Genomic DNA, 19,927 nt, shown 5'->3' with positions numbered 1-19,927 from the left:
CCAATCTTGGAAGACTTATTGGATCTATCGGGGCAACTTTAGTTTTTGACACAAGAAGATTACACTGGACTGAATTTTGATTATTAAAACGTAAATAAATGGTAGCACAATATGCCTTCTGTGAGGCGTCACAGAAGCCATGTATTTGAGTTTGCACTTGAGGGGAAAAGTAAATATATCGAGGAATTTTGATATGTGGTAACTGGGATAAATCTTGAACGAATTGGTTCCATTTTAACAATGACGAGGGCTTTACATTTTCATCCCAGTCTGTTCCCTCTAACCATAGCTGCTGTAAAATCAATTTTGCTTGGACAATGATTGGGGAAATCCATCCAGCAGGGTCAAAAAGTTTTGATGCAGCGGACAATATTTGTCTTTTGGTTATTTGCTCAGAGGGAGAAATTACATCAATTTGGTAAGAAAACTGATCAGTGAGAGCGTTCCATTGAATGCCCAGTGTTTTCGCAGAGCTGGTCTCATTGAATTTGAGAAAATTTGAATCTAATAGACAATCTTTTGGGACAGAATTTAACACCTCAGGGGTATTTGAGGTAATCTTTTTTAAAGGAAAGCCCGCTGAATTGAGTAGGGCTCTTAATTGACAGAGGGAGTCAATAGCAGAATTTATGTCATGTCCTCCAGAGAGGATGTCGTCAACATAAATTTCCTTTTGAAGAATTCGAGATGCTGCGGGATGGGTTTCCGCTGAATCGTAAGCCAACTGCAATAAAGTTCTTATTGCTAAAAATGGGGCTGAATTAACACCGAATGTTACGGTTTTAAGAGCATAGTCCTTGATAGGACTTGTAGGATCTGGTCGGAAAAGAATCCTTTGGAAATTGGTGTCAGTGAGGTGTACCAGTATTTGGCGGTACATCTTTTCGATGTCGCCGGAAAATACGTATTTGTACAAACGCCAATTCAAAATTAAAGTCGAGAGATCTAATTGAAGGGATGGACCAACATGCAATGTATCATTGAGTGAATTTCCTGAATATGTTCGCCTGGAGGCATTAAAAACCACCCTTACCTTTGTGCTGCGGCTGTCGGGCTTCAGCACAGCATGGTGGGGGAGGTAGTATGAATTAAAAACGCCATTTTCTATCATCTCTTTTGAAGATACTTCTTCCATATGGCCAAGGGATATGTACTCTTTTAATATGTTGTGGTACGAATTCGCCAATTCAGGATTTCGTTTGAGAGACTGTTCCAATCGTATGAATTGTATTAATGCAATAGGACGAGAAGGACCCAATGGAATATTTCGTGGGTATTCCGATTTAAAAGGGAGTTTGACAATATAGCGTCCACTAGAATTACGAGTCGTTGTTTGTGTGAAAAAGGATTCACAATACTCATCGTCGTCGGATATAGTTTTTTGGGTAGCGATTTCTTCCTGTTCCCAAAACAATCTAAGTTGTTTCAACAATGGGTCTTCGGAAGTTTCAGTGGCTCCAATGGAAAATGTCGAAGATTTTCGAGTTTCAAGGGGCCCACTTATAATCCAACCGAATATGGTGGCTTGTGCCAAAAGGGAATTTGACAATTTTTTTACACCATCTAAAAGTAATTTTGGGATGACGTTGCTACCAATCAACAAATCTACAGGACCGGGAGAGTAAAAATTTGGATCTGCCAGATTCAAATTAGAAATTTCACTCAAATCATAGTCAGATTTTGATACAACAAAATTCGGCAATAATCTCGTTATTTTAGGCACAACAATTGCTTGAACGACGAGAGTACAATCATGGTTTGGAGAATATAATGTGAGGTGACACAGAGAATTGGAATGTGCAACGACATTACCGCCCATACCCCGAATTTCAAAACTTTTTGGTTCTGTTGGAAGTGATAAACGTTGCTGTAAACGTCTAGAAATAAAGGTTTTTTCAGAACCTTGGTCAAGGAATGCGCGAGCGCTGAATGTGTCTCCATTGTGGGTAATGGACACGATTGCTGTTGGCAAAAGAGTATTTTCTGAGAGTTGGTTATTGTTTGAGATGTAATGAGCTGAAGTGCGAGTGACGTTTTGGTCTGATACATGATTAGAAGTTGATGGTTGTTCAATTGCCTGATTTGTATTTACTGTGGCTGTGGAGTTTGATGGAGGTTTAGGTGGAGATGATTTACTGTTCGAATTAGAAAAATGCAAAAGTGTGTGGTGATTTTTGTTGCATGTTGTGCAAAGAAATTTGCTTTTACACTCGTTACGCACATGAGTATAAGAGAGGCAATTCAAACAGATTTTATTATCACGTACAAAATTGCTTCGAGCTTGAGCATTCATATTGAGAAATTGCTGGCAATTTTTGAGGGGGTGACTCATCTGACACATTTTGCAAGGGAAGTTTGATTGGCTTTCAGTGTTAAAGGCATGGACATCTGACTCAGGTCTTTTACGAGATGTCGATTTGACACCCTGAATGCTGTTGAGCCTTTCTACTACTTCGTATCGGTTAGACAGAAACGTGTCCATTTGCTTCCAGCTTGGAAGATCTCTGTGAGATTTTAATGATTGTTCCCACAATGAAAGGGTTTCATGGGGAAGTTTTGTAGAGCACACATATACGAGGATTGGATCCCAATCCGATGTAGAAATTTGCTGGGCTTTTAAAGCAGCAAGACAATCATTTATCGTGGCTTGAATGTCCTGAAGAGCTTCGCTGCTCTCGGACGAAATAGGTTTTAAATTGAGGAGAACCTTTAATTGGTTATCGACCAAAATGCGTCTATTCTCGTATCGAGATCTTAACGCTTCCCAGGCCAGCGAAAAGTTTTCTCCGCATAGCCTATATTTTTTAACAATGAGCGCAGCTTGTCCTCTAGTTTTTAGCCTGAGGTGGTACAATTTCTGTACTGCAGAGAGCTTGGGATGTTCTCCATAAACCGCGGAGAACATATCCCTGAATGAGGGCCATTCTTCATAACTCCCATAAAAAATTTCTGTGTCACAAGGTGGCACTTTTAGACAAGGAATTGAGCTTGATACTTGGTTTTCAATCAAAGTGGTGGAAGGAGTTATAAGGGCCTTTTGGGCGTCTAAAATCTTAGATTTACATGACAGAAAATCGTGTGTACATTTGGAATATTTTTCCCTGGAAGATTCTAATATTCCCTGTTCAGTTTTCGGATCCGTACTTAAACAGAGTTGTTTGTACGATTTTTGAAGTGCAGCCCATCTTTCATCAAGTTCTTGAAGAGCTATCTCAAGGCGTGAGTCAGATAGATCTTCTGCCCTGATATCGCCGAAATTTGCACAGAATGTGACCAAATTGTCGGAATCGAATATGAATTCACTCATATCGATGGCGTAAAATGTATGAAAACCAAAATATATTTCCCAATAACTCAAATCCAATAGTGATTTAAAATGGAGACAAACGAAATTTCGGAGAATAATATTGACTTTTTATTTGTATAAAAACAATATCTTCATAAAAAACGTGAACCAAAAAATGATAACAAAACGGGTTTTGAGAAAAAGGTTTCAATTTTCAACAATGGACAAAAATCATCGATTATTAACGATTTCCATATATTATGTATATTTTTCCAAAAACACGAGCATTCATAAAAATATGATAAAATAGAAATGAGTAAAACGTAAATCAAAAAATCGTGAAAAAACGTTTTTGAGAAACAGGTTTCAGCTTTCGAAAAAACAGGTTTCAGTTTTCGAAAAAAACCATCGATTGTGAACGATGTTCGTATATATATTTTTTTCAAAAATATAAAAATCAATAAAATGTGATTAAAACTTGTAATAAAATAGATTAATAAAAATTCAATCACAAATGTTTAAAAAAATTCGTTTACGAGAAAGGGGACTCAGTTTTCAACAAAATTCCTTAAAACCATCGTTTGTGGTCGATGTCCATATAAAATATATATATTTTCAAAATATAAAAATTGTAAATATGTAATAAAATACATATAAAAAAATATCCAACAAGCATATATAGTTTTTTTTTTAATTCGTATTTCGAGTGAAATTTGTCCTTCACAAACCACTGTGTTGCAAACAAATTGACTTAACTGTTCCCAGTTGTAATTTCACTTTGGAAACAACTGTTCCCAGTTTGCAAATGTTAATGAATTATAAATATGAAAGATATTTTATGTGTTTCTGTAATTATGTTTGATAAAATCGCTGTTATGATTTTTTGTGTTAAAAATATGTTTTCTTCTATCGCTTGTATTCTTGTGTATGAGATATTTCAATAAATTAATTTATAGTGAGAGTAATATTTTGTACATAACATTAGCGAGTTCACAAACCAAACCGATAAACTTGCTCACTCTTTTCTCTTTATTTCGTTTTCACAAATCGCTGTTGTGATTTTTTTTATGTTAATGGCGAGAGGGAGTATAACACTTGACTTGTTAATAACATTAATTATTGGTTCGATAGTTTTAAAGACACGGATTTGTCATTGAAAAAATCGAAAACCAAATGGAGTTGTTGTATATATATATTAATGTTATCAAGTAAAAATAGATATGTAGAGAAATATATGTGGACTGTAGTTTTTTGTGAATTTATGTTAAAAAATGTGAGACTTACGTTTAATAAAATGTACTGCTCTGTAGATTTGTGAGGGGGTTCTTGAGATGAATGATTTTGTTTTGGAAATTGAGAACAGTTAAAATTTTGTAGCAAGAGATTTTGACGGGACAACAGTAAACGATTATATCAAATATTTGTTGTCCCCCATGCACTTTTACACTTAAATGTCCAAATCAAGGCACAGATATATAAATGAAATCAAAAAATTTTATTCACTTTGTTGGAACAAAAAAACTGAGTTTGTGAAAGAAACACTTTAGATATCGTTTGACTCTTAGAACGAGTTTCTTATTTTTTCTTTAATATTAACACGTAAATATCAAAAAATATTATTCCTTCACTATTCTCACTGGCTTAAATTGCGATTTACAGTAATGATAAAACGTGTTTAACAAGAGTTGTCAAACATGACTGCGTTGCAATTTTTTGGGAAGCTTAGGTTGCCAGATCACTAGGAAGGCTCGAATGGACCATGTTAAGGGTTTTGGGGAATTTAGACCCTTTGTTAATATCAAAACTTAGACAGTTTTATAAACGACCTAAATTTTAGTGAATGTCACAATATCTGGAAAAGATATTTTCAAGCTTAGTGGAAATTTCTGTGTCCGAGGTGACACTTGATTCTAAATCGATTTTATATAAAATCTGTGATGAAACACAGATCAACAAATCCACTGGAATGTGGGGGAAGATTTGAGCCACGGGATTGTGGGATATTACCTTTTTGTGCAACCAAAAAATATAAAAAAAATGCTCCTTTTCAGAATCAACTTACATATGTATTGGTTTTATTTTAATGTAGCAGGGGGACGATGTGGTTTGGTTAACTGCTGAGACTAAAAAGAGATCTCAATCTATGTCGTTATTTGACAGGTCAACTCGCTGGACTATAAAATTGAGTAAAAACTGAGGAAAAAGAGACCGCCACATTTAACATCTGTCCGACAATAGAAGGAGAAAGACTATATTACAGTGGATAATTTTCAGATACAGAATGATTCAAATTCATAGAATTCTTAATAATATCGTTTATATACAAAATCCATAAAATTTCCAAATTCACAAACTTTCAAAATTCATAAAATTGCAAAATTCATAAAATTACAAAAATTAATAAAAATTAAATGAAAAATTAGAAGTTATAAAAATGTGAAAACGTAACTTAAAAAAATTGAATGAAATATTCAAAAAAAAGTTTTAATTGCAGTAAACACACCTAATGGCATTAGACTTTAGTGGTTTCTGCACCTCCTCTTTGCGTATCATCATCTTCATGGGCTACATCATCGAGCCGATGTTTTTCTATGAACTTTTGACAACTTTCAAATATTTGATCAAATGTACTGCAGAAAGCACTCATACCCTTACTCTGAAAATAACGATGTTATTTTTTTTTATAAAGTGAAATAAATTTCAAATGGGTTTTACACTTACAAAATAGGGATCCTTTATGATTTCCATTTCATAGTTATCCAAATAAGCTCCCAGCAATCCCACTTTGGCTCGACAATTTTCCCCAGCCATTTTGGCCATAACTTGAAGTTCGTTAAGATTGCTCTCATCCATACCCAATATGTAGTCGAATTTTTTGAAATCTTCTTTTGTTATCTGTAAAACAAGTGGCATATACAATGAAAAATATTTAAATTAGGTCCGATTGAAAAGTGAAGGCAAGTTTCACAGTCTCATATCAGCTGATATACATCTCGGTTAGAATTCTATATATTTTGGTAGACTTCGCAAAATATTCCTTTATTTCTATAGAAATAAAATTTGAAGGAAATTTCACAATTTTCTATAGAAATAAATTTTTTACAAAATTTTCGATAGAAATAAAACTTTGACAAAATGTCCTATAGATATAAAATGTTGACAAAATTTTCTATAGAAAACGAATTTTGACAAATTTTTCTATAGAACTAAAATTTTTACAAAATTTTCTATAGAAGTAAAATTTTGACAAAATTTTCTATAGAAATAAAATTTTGACAAAGTTTTCTATAGAAATAAAATTTTGAACAATTTTCTACAGAAATATAATTTTGACAAAATTTTCTATAGGAATAAAATTTTGACAAAATTATCTATAGAAATAAAGTTTTGACATTTTCTATCGAAATAAAATTTTGAAAAAAATTTCTATAGAAATAAAATTTTGAAAAAAATTTCTATAGAAATAAAAAATTGACAAAATTTTCTATAGAAATAAAATTTTGATAACATTTTCCATAGAAATAAAATTTTGACAAAACTGTCTATAGAAATAAAATTTCGACAAAATTCTCTATAGAAATAAAATTTTGACAAAATTTTCTATAGAAATAAAATTTTGACAAAACCTTCTATAGAAATAAAATTTTGACAAAATTTTCTATAGAATTAAAATTTTGACAAATTTTTCTATAGAAATAAAATTTTGACCAAAAAAAATTCTATAGAAATAAAAAATTGACAAAATTTTCTATAGAAATAAAATGTTGATAACATATTCTATAGATATAAAATTTTGACAAAACTGTCTATAGAAATAAAATTTTGACAAAATTCTCTATAGAAATAAAATTTTGACAAAATTTTTTATAGAAATAAAATTTTGACAAATTTTTCTATAGAAATAAAATTTTGACAAACTGTCAATATAAATAAAATTTTGACAAAATTTTCTATAGAATTAAAATTTTGACAAATTTTTCTATAGAAATAAAATTTTGACAATATTTTCTATAGAAATAAAATTTGGACAAAATTTTCTATAGAAATAAAATTTTGACAAAATTTTCTATAGAAATAAAATTTTGACAAAATTTTCAATAGAAATAAAATTTTGACGAAACTTTCTATAGAAATAAAATTTTGACAAAATTTTCTATAGAAATAAAATTTTGACAAAATTTTCTATAGAAATAAAATTTTGACAAAATTTTCTATAGAAATAAAATTTTGACAAAATTTTCTATAGAAATAAAATTTTGACAAAATTTTCTATAGAAATAAAATTTTGACAAAATTTTCTAAAGAAATAAAATTTTAACAAAATATTCTATAGAAATAAAATTTTGACAAAATTTTCTATAGAAATAAAATTTTGACAAAACTTTCTATAGAAATAAAATTTTGACAAAATTTTCTATAGAAATAAAATTTTGACAAAATTTTCTAAAAAAATAGAATTTTGACAAAATTTTCTATAGGAATAAAATGTTGACAAATTTTTCTATAGAAATAAAATTTTGAAAAAATTTTCTATAGAAATACAATTTTGACAAAATTTTCTAAAATTTTGACAAAATTTTCAATAGAAATAAAATTTTGACAAAATTTTCGATAGAAATAAAATTTTGACAAAATTTTCAATAGAAATAAAATTTTGACGAAACTTTCTATAGAAATAAAATTTTGACAAAATTTTCTATAGAAAGAAAATTTTGACAAAATCTTCTATAGAAATAAAATTTTGACAAAATTTTCTAAAGAAATTAGAAATTTTGATTTTATTCGATCTTTCTTTTTTCCAATAGAAAATAATTAATCAAGCTTGAGATCGTTTTTTGTATGTATTGGTTTCTTTATTTTTCAATATTTCGCAATTACATTGAATTGCTTCATCAGGAGTCGATCTATAATAAAAGTGGTTTGATAATTTTTAATCTATAGAAATAAAATTTTGACAAAATTTTCTATAGAAATAAAATTTTGACAAAATTTTCTAAAAAAATAGAATTTTGACAAAATTTTCTATAGGAATAAAATGTTGACAAAATTTTCAATAGAAATGAAATTTTGAAAAAATTTTCTATAGAAATAAAATTTTGACAACATTTTCTATAGAAATAAAATTTGGACAAAATTTTCTAAAGAAATAAAATTTTGACAAAATTTTCTATAGAAATAAAATTTTGACAAAATTTTGTATAGAAATAAAATTTTGACAAAACTTTCTATAGAAGTAAAATTTTGACAAAATTTTCTATAGAAATAAAATTTTGACAAAATTTTTTATAGAAATAAAATTTTGACAAAATTTTCTAAAAAATAGAAAAATATAGAATAGAAAAGATAGAAAAAAAATTCTGATAAAATTTTCTAGAAAAATAAAATTTTGACAAAATTTGCTATAGAAATAAAATTTTGAAAAAATTTTCTATAGAAATAAAATGTTGACAAAATTTTCTATAAAAATAAAATTTTAACATTATATAACATTTTAGAAAATAAGATTTTTGTGTTTTTCTCTAAATTTTGGTAGATTCTTTTTGGCTCTAGTGGCAACCATGGTCAGCGTTATAGCGATTTACTTTGCTGCATTACATATCATATCAATATTTTCTATCAAAATTGACAACATTTTCTATAGAAATAAAATTTTGACAAAATTTTCTATAGAAATAAAATTTTGACAAAATTTTCTATAGAAATAAAATTTTGACAAAATTTTCTATAGAAAAAAAATTTGACAAAATTTTCTATAGAAATAAAATTTTGACAAAATTTTTTATAGAAATAAAATTTTAACAGAATTTTCTATAGAAATAAAATTTGAACATTAAATAACATTTTACAAAATAAGATTTTTGTGTTTTTTCTATAAATTTTGGTAGATTATTTTTAGCGCTAGTGGCAACCGTGGTCAGCATACGTCAGGAGCAGTGCTGCCGTTAGTGACAAATTAAGTGAAGTAGATTTTGGAAGAAAGTGGAGTAGATTGAATAAAATTGAAGTAGCATACATTTTTGAAAACAAACAATATAATTCATTTTATTATACCCTCCACCCATGGATGGGGTGGGGGGGTATATTAACTTTGTCATTCCGTTTGTAACACATCGAAATATTGCTCTAAGACCCCATAAAGTATATATATTCTGGGTCGTGGTGAAATTCTGAGTCGATCTGAGCATGTCCGTCCGTCCGTCTGTTGAAAAACGCTAACTTCCGAACGAAAGAAGCTATCGACTTGAAACTTGGCACAAGTAGTTGTTATTGATGTAGGTCGGATGGTATTGCAAATGGGCCATATCGGTCCACTTTTACGTATAGCCCCCATATAAACGGACCCCCAAATTTGGCTTGCGGGGACACTAAGAGAAGCAAATTTCATCCGATCCAGCTGAAATTTGGTACATAGCTTCAGCATATGATCTCTAACAACCATGCAAAAATTGGTCCACATCGGTCCATAATTATATATAGCCCCCATATTAACTGATCCCCCGATTTGGCTTGCGGAGCCTCTAAGAGGACCAAATTTCATCCGATCCGGCTGAAATTTGGTACATGGTGTAAGTATATGGTCTCTAACAACTATGCAAAAATTGGTCCATGTCGGTTAATAATTCAATGATTAAAACCGCTATGTTCATCGTAATTAAAGGAATAGGACAAACAATTAGGTAATATGGGGAAAATTTTAAAAATTTGCAGCAGAACAAAAAGTGAAACAGATTTTTGGAAGAAGGAGTGACGAAGTAAATTTTGTGAAAATGAAGCAAAATACTTCGATTGAAGTAGTAGCGGCAGCACTGGTCAGGAGGTTCATCGCATTCTACTGCGAAACCACCACCAAACAACCACCAATATAGCGATTTACTTTGTTGCATTACATATCATATCAAAATTTTCTATCGAAATTGACAAAATTTTCTATTGAAATAAAATTTTCTATAGGAATAAAAGGTTGACAAAATGTTCTATAGAATTACAATTTTGACAAAATTTTCTATAGAAATAAAATTTTGACAAATGTTTTATTGTAATAACATTTTATAAAATAATTGTTTTGTGTTTTTGCTCTAAATATTGGTAGATTCTTTATGGCTCTATTGGCAACCGTAGCCAGCATCCGTCAGGATGTTGCTCGTATTCTACTACGAAACCATGACCAAAATCTCAGGATCTGAATCCACGGCCTTTATAAGGCCATAATTCCTGCCAAAGATAGACAGTTCGAATATTTCCGACAATATTTGCTTTTAAAGGATAACATAAACAAAACAAAAACAATATAGCTATTTCCTTTGTGGCATTACATAGAAGCCACCCTGTATATAAGATCACTTTTATTTGGAGATATTTCCTCTTACCTCTCTGCCATAATGTTTCAACTTTATGCCATGGTCTCCGAGGACTTTCAAACAACGTTCTTCGGGTTCCCTGCCTACATTCCATGAACGCAAACCTGCACTATCGCAAATCCAATCTAATTCGTTTTTTAGGGCCAAATGTTTCAGAATCCCTTCGGCCATTGGTGAGCGGCAAGTGTTTCCTGAAATAAATAAACACACACACAAAAAGATATTTGTTAGTAGGCACAACAGAAAACTGCAAAAAGAGCAGAAAGACGACTGAAAAAGAAAAAAGAGTCGCGGTTTGCTGAGATAGGGAAATATTGTCTGCTATTTTTATACCCACCACCATAAAATGTACTGGCCGTCTGTCTTTTGTAATCACGCTATAGCCTTCAATAATGGAGATATCGACCTGAAATTTAGATCCACAAATAGGTGTGCCAAATATGGTGTGTATAGGTCCATATTTTGGATATCACCCGATTTGATTTCTTGGGCTTCAAGAAACCCCTGGTTTAATATGATTTGCCTTAAATTGAAAATCTACTTGCACCGCGAATAGGTGAGCCGCATATGGTGTATATCGGTCCATATTTTGCTATATCCCAATTTTTATCAGTTTGGAAATTTAAAAGTGTTTTATGACGGTATCGGTCCATGTTTTGGTATAACACCCACGTAGACCGATCTCCAGTAGTTTTATCCGACTTATCTGAATTTGGAAATCTAGAGGAATTGTAGGACGGCAAATAGATGTGTCGAGTATGGTGTTTATCGGTCCATGTTTTGGTATAGCCCCTATATAGACCAATCTCTCGATTTGAGTTCTTGGGCTTCTAGAAGCCGTAGTGTTTGTTCCATTTGCCAGAAATTGAAAATCTAGAGGTTCTTTAACACCACAAATAGATGTGTCGAATATGTTGTGTATCGGTCCATGGTTTGGTATAGGCCCATGTAGACCGATTTCCGGTCCGAACCATATAGAGACCTTAATTTTTATCCGATCTACCTGAAATTAGAAATAAGGAGGTATTTTTGGTCCACAAATAGCACACTTATTATGTTATAGTGTATATCGGTCCAATGTTTAGGTATAGCCCCCATGTAGATCGGACTTCTTGGGGGTCTAGACATCTCAATTTTTATCCGATTTGATTGAAGTTCAAAATATAAAGGTATTTTAGGTTCACAAAGATGTGTTCCGAATATAGACCGATCTTCTTAGGGAGAGAGAATAAAGACATCGCAAATCAGGGGTACTCCATGTCCGCAAATAGGTGTACCGTATGTGGAATGTGTCGGCCTCATATAAACCGATCTCTCGATTGACTTCCTAAGTTTCTAAACAGCGCAATCCAATATCTTGAATTCAAAAATAAATGTGCGGTATACGTGTAGAATCAGTCCATGTTTTGGTATATCTACCGTATAGGCCGTTCTCCCTATTTGACATCCGCAATTAATCAGCGGTTCGCAATAAATTAGAAATCTAGAAGTATTTTAGGTCGACAAAATCGAGTGTTTCGATTTTGGTTTATATCGGTTTATACTTAGATAAATCCCCTATATAGACCGATCTTCCGTTTTTTCCCGGTTTGCATAAAATTGGACATTTTAAAAATATTTTGAATCCAAATATGTATGTGCGGAATATTGTGTGTATCAGTCCATTTGACATCTTGGGCTTCTGGACACCGCAATTTATCTTCGATGTGCTTAAAATTAGCAATCCAGAAGCATTTTAGGTTCACAAAAACAAGTGTCGAATTCGGAAAAGCCCCCCTATAGACCGATTTTCAGATTTGATTTCTTGAACATTATGACACCCCAATGTTTATGCTATTGTCCTAAAATTGCGGAGGTATCTTAGAACCACAATCTCCCGATTTAATATTTTGTTAGGGGATTGATGCGCACTGATCCTCCAAATTGCCTGAAACCAGAGGTAAAAAACAAATGGGAGGATGGGAGAACAAATCTACAGAATATAGATTTCTAATCAAAATAGTAATATTCAAAAATATTTGAAATCTAAAAATATAATCATACGTGTAGTTTACATAATCCTTGTCCTAAATACATTTTTTTACAGTGTACTAATAGTTTCCACAAATTAGACTTCTGTTTTTTTAATTTTATTAAGGTTTAGATTCTTTTTTAATTTTGACAAAAATGTGTGTTAGAATGTTTTGCATTTTTCATGACAAATTTTAGATGCATTTATTAAAATTTAAATAACTTACCGATACAAATAAATAAGATTCTTAGACGTCCCATGGTGATTATGTATTTTTTCCAAGACCAATCACAATGTTATTTCCACAATATTATCCGATGGACGAGATTTATTACCACACTAATTGAATTTTAGGTATTAGCGATAAATTCTCGAGCAAGTTTAGAATTTATATACTATGGTATTTACAAAACAATTGTTTATATATTTGACAGCTAATAGTTTTCTATTTTCAGAGGTGGAAATGTTCGATCGTTCTCTTTAGACATAGATGTCAAACTAATGTCGTTATACGTTAAAACTCTGAACTGTGTGCTATCTATTCAACAATATAAATATAATCACTATAGTTAAATATTAACATTTTATGAAATAAAACGTTTAAATACTTCGGAAAGTTCGTCAAAGCCATGATTACACATAACATATTAATCACATACAATTCACTCATAGGAAACATTCTGCCAAACAGAGCAGTTGGGGTCCGCTGTTATATTTTTGTAATTCTTGGTATAACACACAATTCACAAAATTGTTAGTTTTCAAATAGATTTTCAAAAATCAAAAATATTTTATGTATAAAAATTAATTTGATCAACAATTTTTTTATTTTGTGCTATGAATTGATTTGAAAATAATTCAGATATTTGTATAATTCAAGACAATGTTTTTTTCTATTACAATAGCTCTTAGATAGCCTTTTTTTGCTTATTTTAACCCAACTAACACATATTTTAGGTAAATCGGAAATTAAAAATAATCAGATTTCTATTATAGCATAATGCTAACTTAACAAAATTTATATGTAAAATAAAGCGATTTGCTTTTTTACTTAAATTTCATTAGCTAAAGCCTTTTTTAAAAATGCATCGCAGGCTATTACACATTGTTGGTATGCTTTTTCAAAACCAGCATCTCCACGTTGCTATAAAAGAAAGCGAATTTTTGTTTATCAACCACTGATGCCATCAAATTCATATCTAAATCAAGCATACTTACATAATAGGGATCTTCAATAATTCTCTCAGCTTTTGGCAATCCAAAATCTCCCAGCATAAGTAATTTTGCTTTGGAGCCCTTAGGAGCTCTACTCTGCAAGTCATCCATATTTTCATCGTCCATACCAAAGATATAGTCAAATTCCTCGAAATCCTTTGATTTTATTTGTCTCGCCTTATTATTGTAGGGCAAATCATGTTTTTTCATTGTACTTAAAGCTCGATGATCTGGAGAATTTCCAACATGCCAAGCTCCAATTGCAGCGCTATCTACTTCCCACTCATCAGAGACTCCTGCCTTTTTGATGGTGTCCGCCATTACCGCCTCCGCTATTGGCGAACGGCAGATATTGCCTGTAAAACAAAAATACTTACAAACTTCGTATCAATTTTCGATTTGGCTAACTTACCAAGGCAAATCATTAAAATCTTCTTAACCATAATTCAAGATTTGTTGACGGAAATCAAAACAGACTATCAAAATACTCCCACTATCAGCTGTTTGCTCAATGTCACCTAATAGTGTTGCCATAAACTATTCCAAAAAGAATGCTAGATTGATACAAAACTGAAACTGACAAACATTCCCAACAAACACAAGGATGAGCATTTTTCATAGGTAATACCATATCAATTTGATAGTGAATCCCATCTTCAACATTATTTCAAATGGGCTTGCAAATTGCTTGCTTTCAAAAAATTTTCCAATAGGTTTGAAGCATTAAAATGAAATTTAGTTTGAAAAGTTGTTGGTAATAGAGGTGTGCGCGTGAGGGAGTTTTCACGCACGCTCACAAATTCAAAATGTCATTCACGCACAATCACGCACGCCTGTTTTAGAATTGCTCACACTCACGCACGCTCACGAATGAATTCGTAACATTCACGCACGATCACGCACGCCCGTTTTTGAATTGCTCACACTCACGCACGCTCACGAATGAATTCGTAACATTCACGCACGATCACGCACGCCCGTTTTAGAATTGCTCACACTCACGCACGCTCACGAATGAATTCGTAACATTCACGCACGATCACGCACGCCCGTTTTGGAATTGCTCACACTCACGCACGCTCACGAATGAATTCGTAACATTCACGCACGAAGGTTTTTATTGATTCACGCTCACTCACGTTCACGAACCAAAATCCTGCAAAGATAAACACTCACGATTGCTGAATAGTGACTACCGCACGCTCACGACGGGATATATCAACTCACGCACGTTCACGAACAACAAACTTATTCACGCACACTCACGATTCGGAAAAAAACTACTTACGCACGTTCACGAACAATGAAACGTACTTCCACACACTCACGATTCATAAAAAAACTATTCACGCACGCTCACGATGTAAAATGCAACTCACGCACGTTCACGACTATTATACTTACAAAACAAACGAAAAAATGTAATTCACGAATGAGTACGAACTTAAAAACTTACTCACTCTCGCTCGTGATACAAATGAGCTACCCACACAAATTCGCCAAAATATTTCTAATTAAAAATCTGAAGTTGAAAACGTACTCAATTAAAAAATTAACAGATACAATTAACATTTTAATCAAATCAAAATATAAATTCAATTAAAATTTGGATTGATTTTGGCCGAAAAACTTAATTCATTTTTAATTAAGGCAATCAATGATTTATAGTGTTATTGTTTACTTATTTTATTTTTTATTATATTATAATTACATATATTATAATTATACTATATAGAATTATTTTTTTACATCTAAGCCAAAATTTAATGAACCAATGAAACCAATTATTTCCGAAAATTATTAATTTTTTATTTGGAAGTATGTTTTCAATTTAAAAATGTAAAAATGTTCAATCATTATTATACCCTTCACCACTACTGTGGTACAGGGTATAATAAGTTTGTGCATTTGTATGTAACGCCAAGAAGGAAAAGTCTGAGACCCATCGTTTAGTATACCGATCGTCTTAGAATTAAATTCTGAGCCGATTTAGCGATGTCTGTCTGTCTGTCTGTTCGTCTGTCTGTCTGTTGATGTATTTTTGTGTGCAAAGTACAGCTTGCAGTTTTAGTCCGATTGTCCTAGAATTTGGTATAGGGTCCTGTTTCGGCTCAAAGACGATCCCTATTGATTTTGGAAAAAATTGGTTCAGATTTAGATATAGCTGCCATATATATTTTTCACCGATCTGGTCATAAATGGCGTGTATATCAACCGATCTTCCTCAAATTCCGTACATCCGAATATTTTATGAGTCTCGAAAAACTTGCCAAATATCAGCCAAATCGGTTCAGATTTAGATATAGCTCCCATATATAGCTTTCGCCCGATTTGAACTTATATGGCCCCAGAAGCCAGAGTTTTACCCCACTTTGCTTAACATTTTGCACAAGAAGAACGTGAATTTCATCGTGAGCGTGAATTTTTCGTGAATGTGAGTTTCTTCGTGAGCGTGAATTTTCTCGTGAGCGTGAATTTTTCGTGAACGTGAATTTTTTCGTGAACGTGAATGTCATCGTGAGTGTGAAGTTTTCGTGAATGTGAATTTCTTCGTGAACGTGAATTTCTTCGTGAGCGTGAATTTTGTCGTGAGCGTGAATTGTTCGTGAATGTGAATTTTTTCGTGAACGTGAATTTTGTCGTGAGCGTGAATTTGAAAAAAATTTACTCACGCACATTCACGAACAGAATTTGATGTTCACGCACGATCACGCACGACACATTTTTGTTCAGTCCCATTCACGCACATTCACGTGATTTGGTCAAAATTTCATTCACGAATCACGTGACTCACGCGTGAATCACGCGTGTCACGAAAATTTCGTGTCACGCGCACACCTCTAGTTGGTAATATCCCTGCCAACATTTTTTGAATTTGGGGACTCTTTTGAGAAACCCCACTACGTCGAAAACAATCATATACGACATCAAAAACTCGTCGGAAAAGCGCCGTCACTATTGAGAAGTTGTACCACGACAAGTTACTACAAAAATGTTTCGCATGAGTGCAATTATTAGGTGCCTTTATAGATCAATTTAGAACGACGCCAATAAGGGACCCTCCAAACAATCAGAAAAAGTGCATTTTAAGATAGTTGTAAAAGAATCATTGTGGTCGAGTAAAACACGTTTGTTTAGATATTTATTAATTTGATTAAACATTTACAAATTCTTAAAAATATAACATTTATACCACTATCACATTACATTTAACATAATTTTTGGCATTAATGATGATGTTGAGTTACAAGTAGCGAGTTACATGTTGCTGCGCCTATCAACCAGTGTTTTTATTCCATGGAGGCAGCGTGTCTGTAAAATATCTGAAAAACAATCACTTTATTCCATTTGGAAAATCACCAAATTGTTCACCAATATACCTTTCACAATTTTAAGCGTATAATCTATGTTTTCAGAACTTTATTTTCGTTTTTATTTAATTAAAATATAACAAGCTGGTTGCGCTTGGCGTTTCACAAAAAAAATGGCTTTTTTAACAGTAGGGATGGCAAATTACTTGCATATACTTTTTGATGTACCTTTTCATGATGGTTGAAGTGACATTTACGAGTCTGTGGTAACGATGAGGTTGAAATGGAACTTTGAAATGCTGGCAGGGATGTTGAGAAATTGTTGCTAACGTGTTGAATTCTATTGTTGAGAGTAATGTCTGTTTTTTGTTGAGAACGCGATTTTCTCAACAATTTCTCAAATTGAATTCTAATCTAATTACCCTGCCAGCATTTCAAAGTTCCATTTCATCTTCATCGCTACCACAGACTCGTAAATGTCACTACAACCATCCTACTGTGATAGGGGGCAGCATATCATAAAGTACAAAATGTTCTTCATACATGTAGTTTGCCATCACTACTTTTACAAAAGCCATTTTATTTTTTGTGAAACGCCAAGCGCAACCAGCTTGCTATATTTTATTTAAATAAAAACGAAAATAAAGTTCTGAAAACATAGATTTTACGCTTACAATTGTGAAAGGTATATTGGTGAACAATTTTTGATTTTCCAAATGGAATAAAGTGATTGTTTTTCAAATATTTTACAGACACGCTGCCTCCATCGAATAAAAACACTGGCTGATAGACGCTGCAACATGTAACTCGCTACTTGTAACTCTACATCATAATTAATGCAAAAAATTATGTTAAATGTGACGTGATAGTGGTATAAATGTTATATTTTTAAGAATTTGTAAATGATTAATCAAATTAATAAATATCTAAGCAAACGTGTTTTACTCGACCACAATGATTCTTTTACCACTATCTTAAAATGTGCTTTTTCCGATTGTTTGGAGGGTCTCTTATTGGCGTCGTTCTAAATTGATCTATAAAGGCACCTAATAATTGCACTCATGCGAAACCTTTTTGTAGTAACTTGGCGTGGTACAACTTCTCAATAGTGACGGCGCTTTTCCGACGAGTTTTTGATATCGTATATGATTGTTTTCGACGTACTGGGGATTCTCAGAAGCGCCCCCAAATTCAAAAAATGTTGGCAGGGTATTTGAAAAAAATGTATGAAAGTGTATTGAATATAAGCATTTCTCCAATGCTTGTGTTTATTGGGTTTTGAAGCATTCGTTCTTTTATCCTTACAAATCGACGGTGTCTACAATTTTTGTCCCGTCGACGCCGCCCCCGATGAAGGCCGGTATGCACCTCTAGCGAAAAATTTCATTTCCATAAGAAATGCATTGCTATTTATGCTGACGAAATTTTCGGTAGCGTTCAATTTCGTAAGCTGATACGCACCTCTAATGAAAATAACAGGGTTGTCAAAAGCATATTTTGGCAGCAAACATTTAATTTATTACAATCATTGTGTGCGTAAACGTTTTAAAAGGTCTGTAAATAATAAACAATTTATTTGAGGAATATTTGGAACATATATTAACAATGTTTAAAAGCGATTAGCTGGTTTAAAATTTGTGTACACAGCCCTGTTTTTGTTTTGTAGACTTAAATAAATTTTTGCTACCGAAAATTTCGCTAGAGGTGCATACCGGCCTTGAAGTCGTCTCATTTCGACTGCAATTTAGTTATCAATCAAAAACCAACGAAAAAAAATTATCTTTTACCAAATCTAATTCCCCCTGTAATTTAGCAAATTATATTAATCGTGATCTAGAGGCTCTCTTTCGCTGGCTCTCGTGATTTAGAATGTGAGGATCAATCCATATATTCCTGGGTGGTGAATTCCTATCCCTAAGATGGTGATTTGGCTGGTTACTGCGGTATTATCCCAGTTTATCACTGACATAGAAAAAGTGACACAAATTTAATACCTTGGCTTCATAATTTACTTTACATTAAACCTAAAGGCCGGTACTATGTTCATTCTTGCGAAAAATTTTTATGGAAACCATTATTTCGCACATAGAAAGCGGCGTTTTTTTAGGTAGCTTGGAGCGTTATTTTACAGGGAGCGATATTGGATTAAGTTGGTGGTTGTTGCTTGTTTTTACAAAATAACATTTTATTTTTCCTTGGGCAATTGATCTGCTATTCCTTTGATCCTTTGTATAGTTTCGGAACAAAAATATGGTCCGTGTTTGTTTTATAAACCCGCACAAATAGTTTTTAATAAATAAATTATTTCTTAATTCACATTGCAAATGGCGCCGTGCTATAAACGTCAGTTTTTCAACACGAAAAAACAAAGTATCACAAATGGAAAAAATTTCGCAAATTTTTCGCATTTTTTGGTTTTGTATGGAGTTTCAACGCGAAAACCGAACAGAGTACCGGCCTTTATTTTAGAAGAGAGAAGTTTAAATGAGATGATAGATGTAACAATGTTTTAGAAGGGTAAGTAAGTTTTCAATGTTTTCAGAAGTGATTGAACATAGGAGTTGAGGAAGAACTTTGCCGCCAAATAGTATTTGCTCTGCTTCATTAATAGAGGAACAGTAGAAAATTATATGGTTGATATCAATTTGTTCGTTATGACATAGAGGTTGATATCAATTGGTTCGTTATGACATAGAGGACATGTTTCAGACATTGATTGTTTGAAAATATGGTGGTGAGTGATTAG

The 19,927-nt window shown here is 32.4% G+C and overlaps 3 protein-coding genes and 1 long non-coding RNA gene across 5 annotated transcripts in view; all 4 read right to left on the bottom strand.

Annotated features, from left to right (window-relative positions):
* Window positions 1-5,932, bottom strand: part of Adgf-D (Adenosine deaminase-related growth factor D) — an 83,398-nt gene extending 77,466 nt beyond the window's left edge. The window contains exon 1 of one of the 2 annotated variants that reach the window (XM_075292306.1): window positions 5,790-5,932. In XM_075292306.1, coding sequence (XP_075148421.1) covers window positions 5,790-5,799 — 10 coding nt within the window. In that variant the 5' untranslated portion in view covers window positions 5,800-5,932. Of the gene's footprint in view, window positions 1-4,570; window positions 4,688-5,789 lie in introns of those variants that run through there. The other variant, XM_075292307.1, reaches the window with a different exon arrangement.
* Argp (Arginine phosphatase) lies at window positions 5,799-12,915 on the bottom strand. The gene is made up of 4 exons (XM_075304510.1): window positions 12,882-12,915; window positions 10,654-10,835; window positions 6,008-6,181; window positions 5,799-5,942 (listed from the first exon to the last, which is right to left on the bottom strand). The coding sequence occupies exons 1-4, from the start codon at window positions 12,913-12,915 to the stop codon at window positions 5,799-5,801; spliced, it is 534 nt and encodes a 177-aa protein (XP_075160625.1).
* A 529-nt stretch (window positions 12,916-13,444) lies between these two features.
* On the bottom strand, window positions 13,445-14,408 carry LOC142222270 (low molecular weight phosphotyrosine protein phosphatase 1-like). Its single transcript, XM_075292308.1, has 3 exons — window positions 14,283-14,408; window positions 13,874-14,226; window positions 13,445-13,799 (listed from the first exon to the last, which is right to left on the bottom strand). Exons 1-3 carry the CDS (start codon window positions 14,311-14,313, stop codon window positions 13,707-13,709), a joined length of 477 nt encoding a protein of 158 aa, XP_075148423.1. The 5' UTR covers window positions 14,314-14,408; the 3' UTR covers window positions 13,445-13,706.
* Window positions 14,409-16,979: 2,571 nt separating this feature from the next.
* LOC142242951 (uncharacterized) lies at window positions 16,980-17,477 on the bottom strand. Its single transcript, XR_012724269.1, has 2 exons — window positions 17,251-17,477; window positions 16,980-17,193 (listed from the first exon to the last, which is right to left on the bottom strand). It is a non-coding gene; the product is annotated as an uncharacterized LOC142242951 (long non-coding RNA).
* Between the last annotated feature and the right edge of the window lie 2,450 nt (window positions 17,478-19,927).

The sequence above is a fragment of the Haematobia irritans genome, chromosome 1 (genome assembly GCF_050003625.1).
Source record: "Haematobia irritans isolate KBUSLIRL chromosome 1, ASM5000362v1, whole genome shotgun sequence".
In the NCBI taxonomy this organism is placed as follows: Eukaryota; Metazoa; Arthropoda; class Insecta; order Diptera; family Muscidae; genus Haematobia; species Haematobia irritans.
This window is presented reverse-complemented; position numbering and strand designations above follow the sequence as displayed.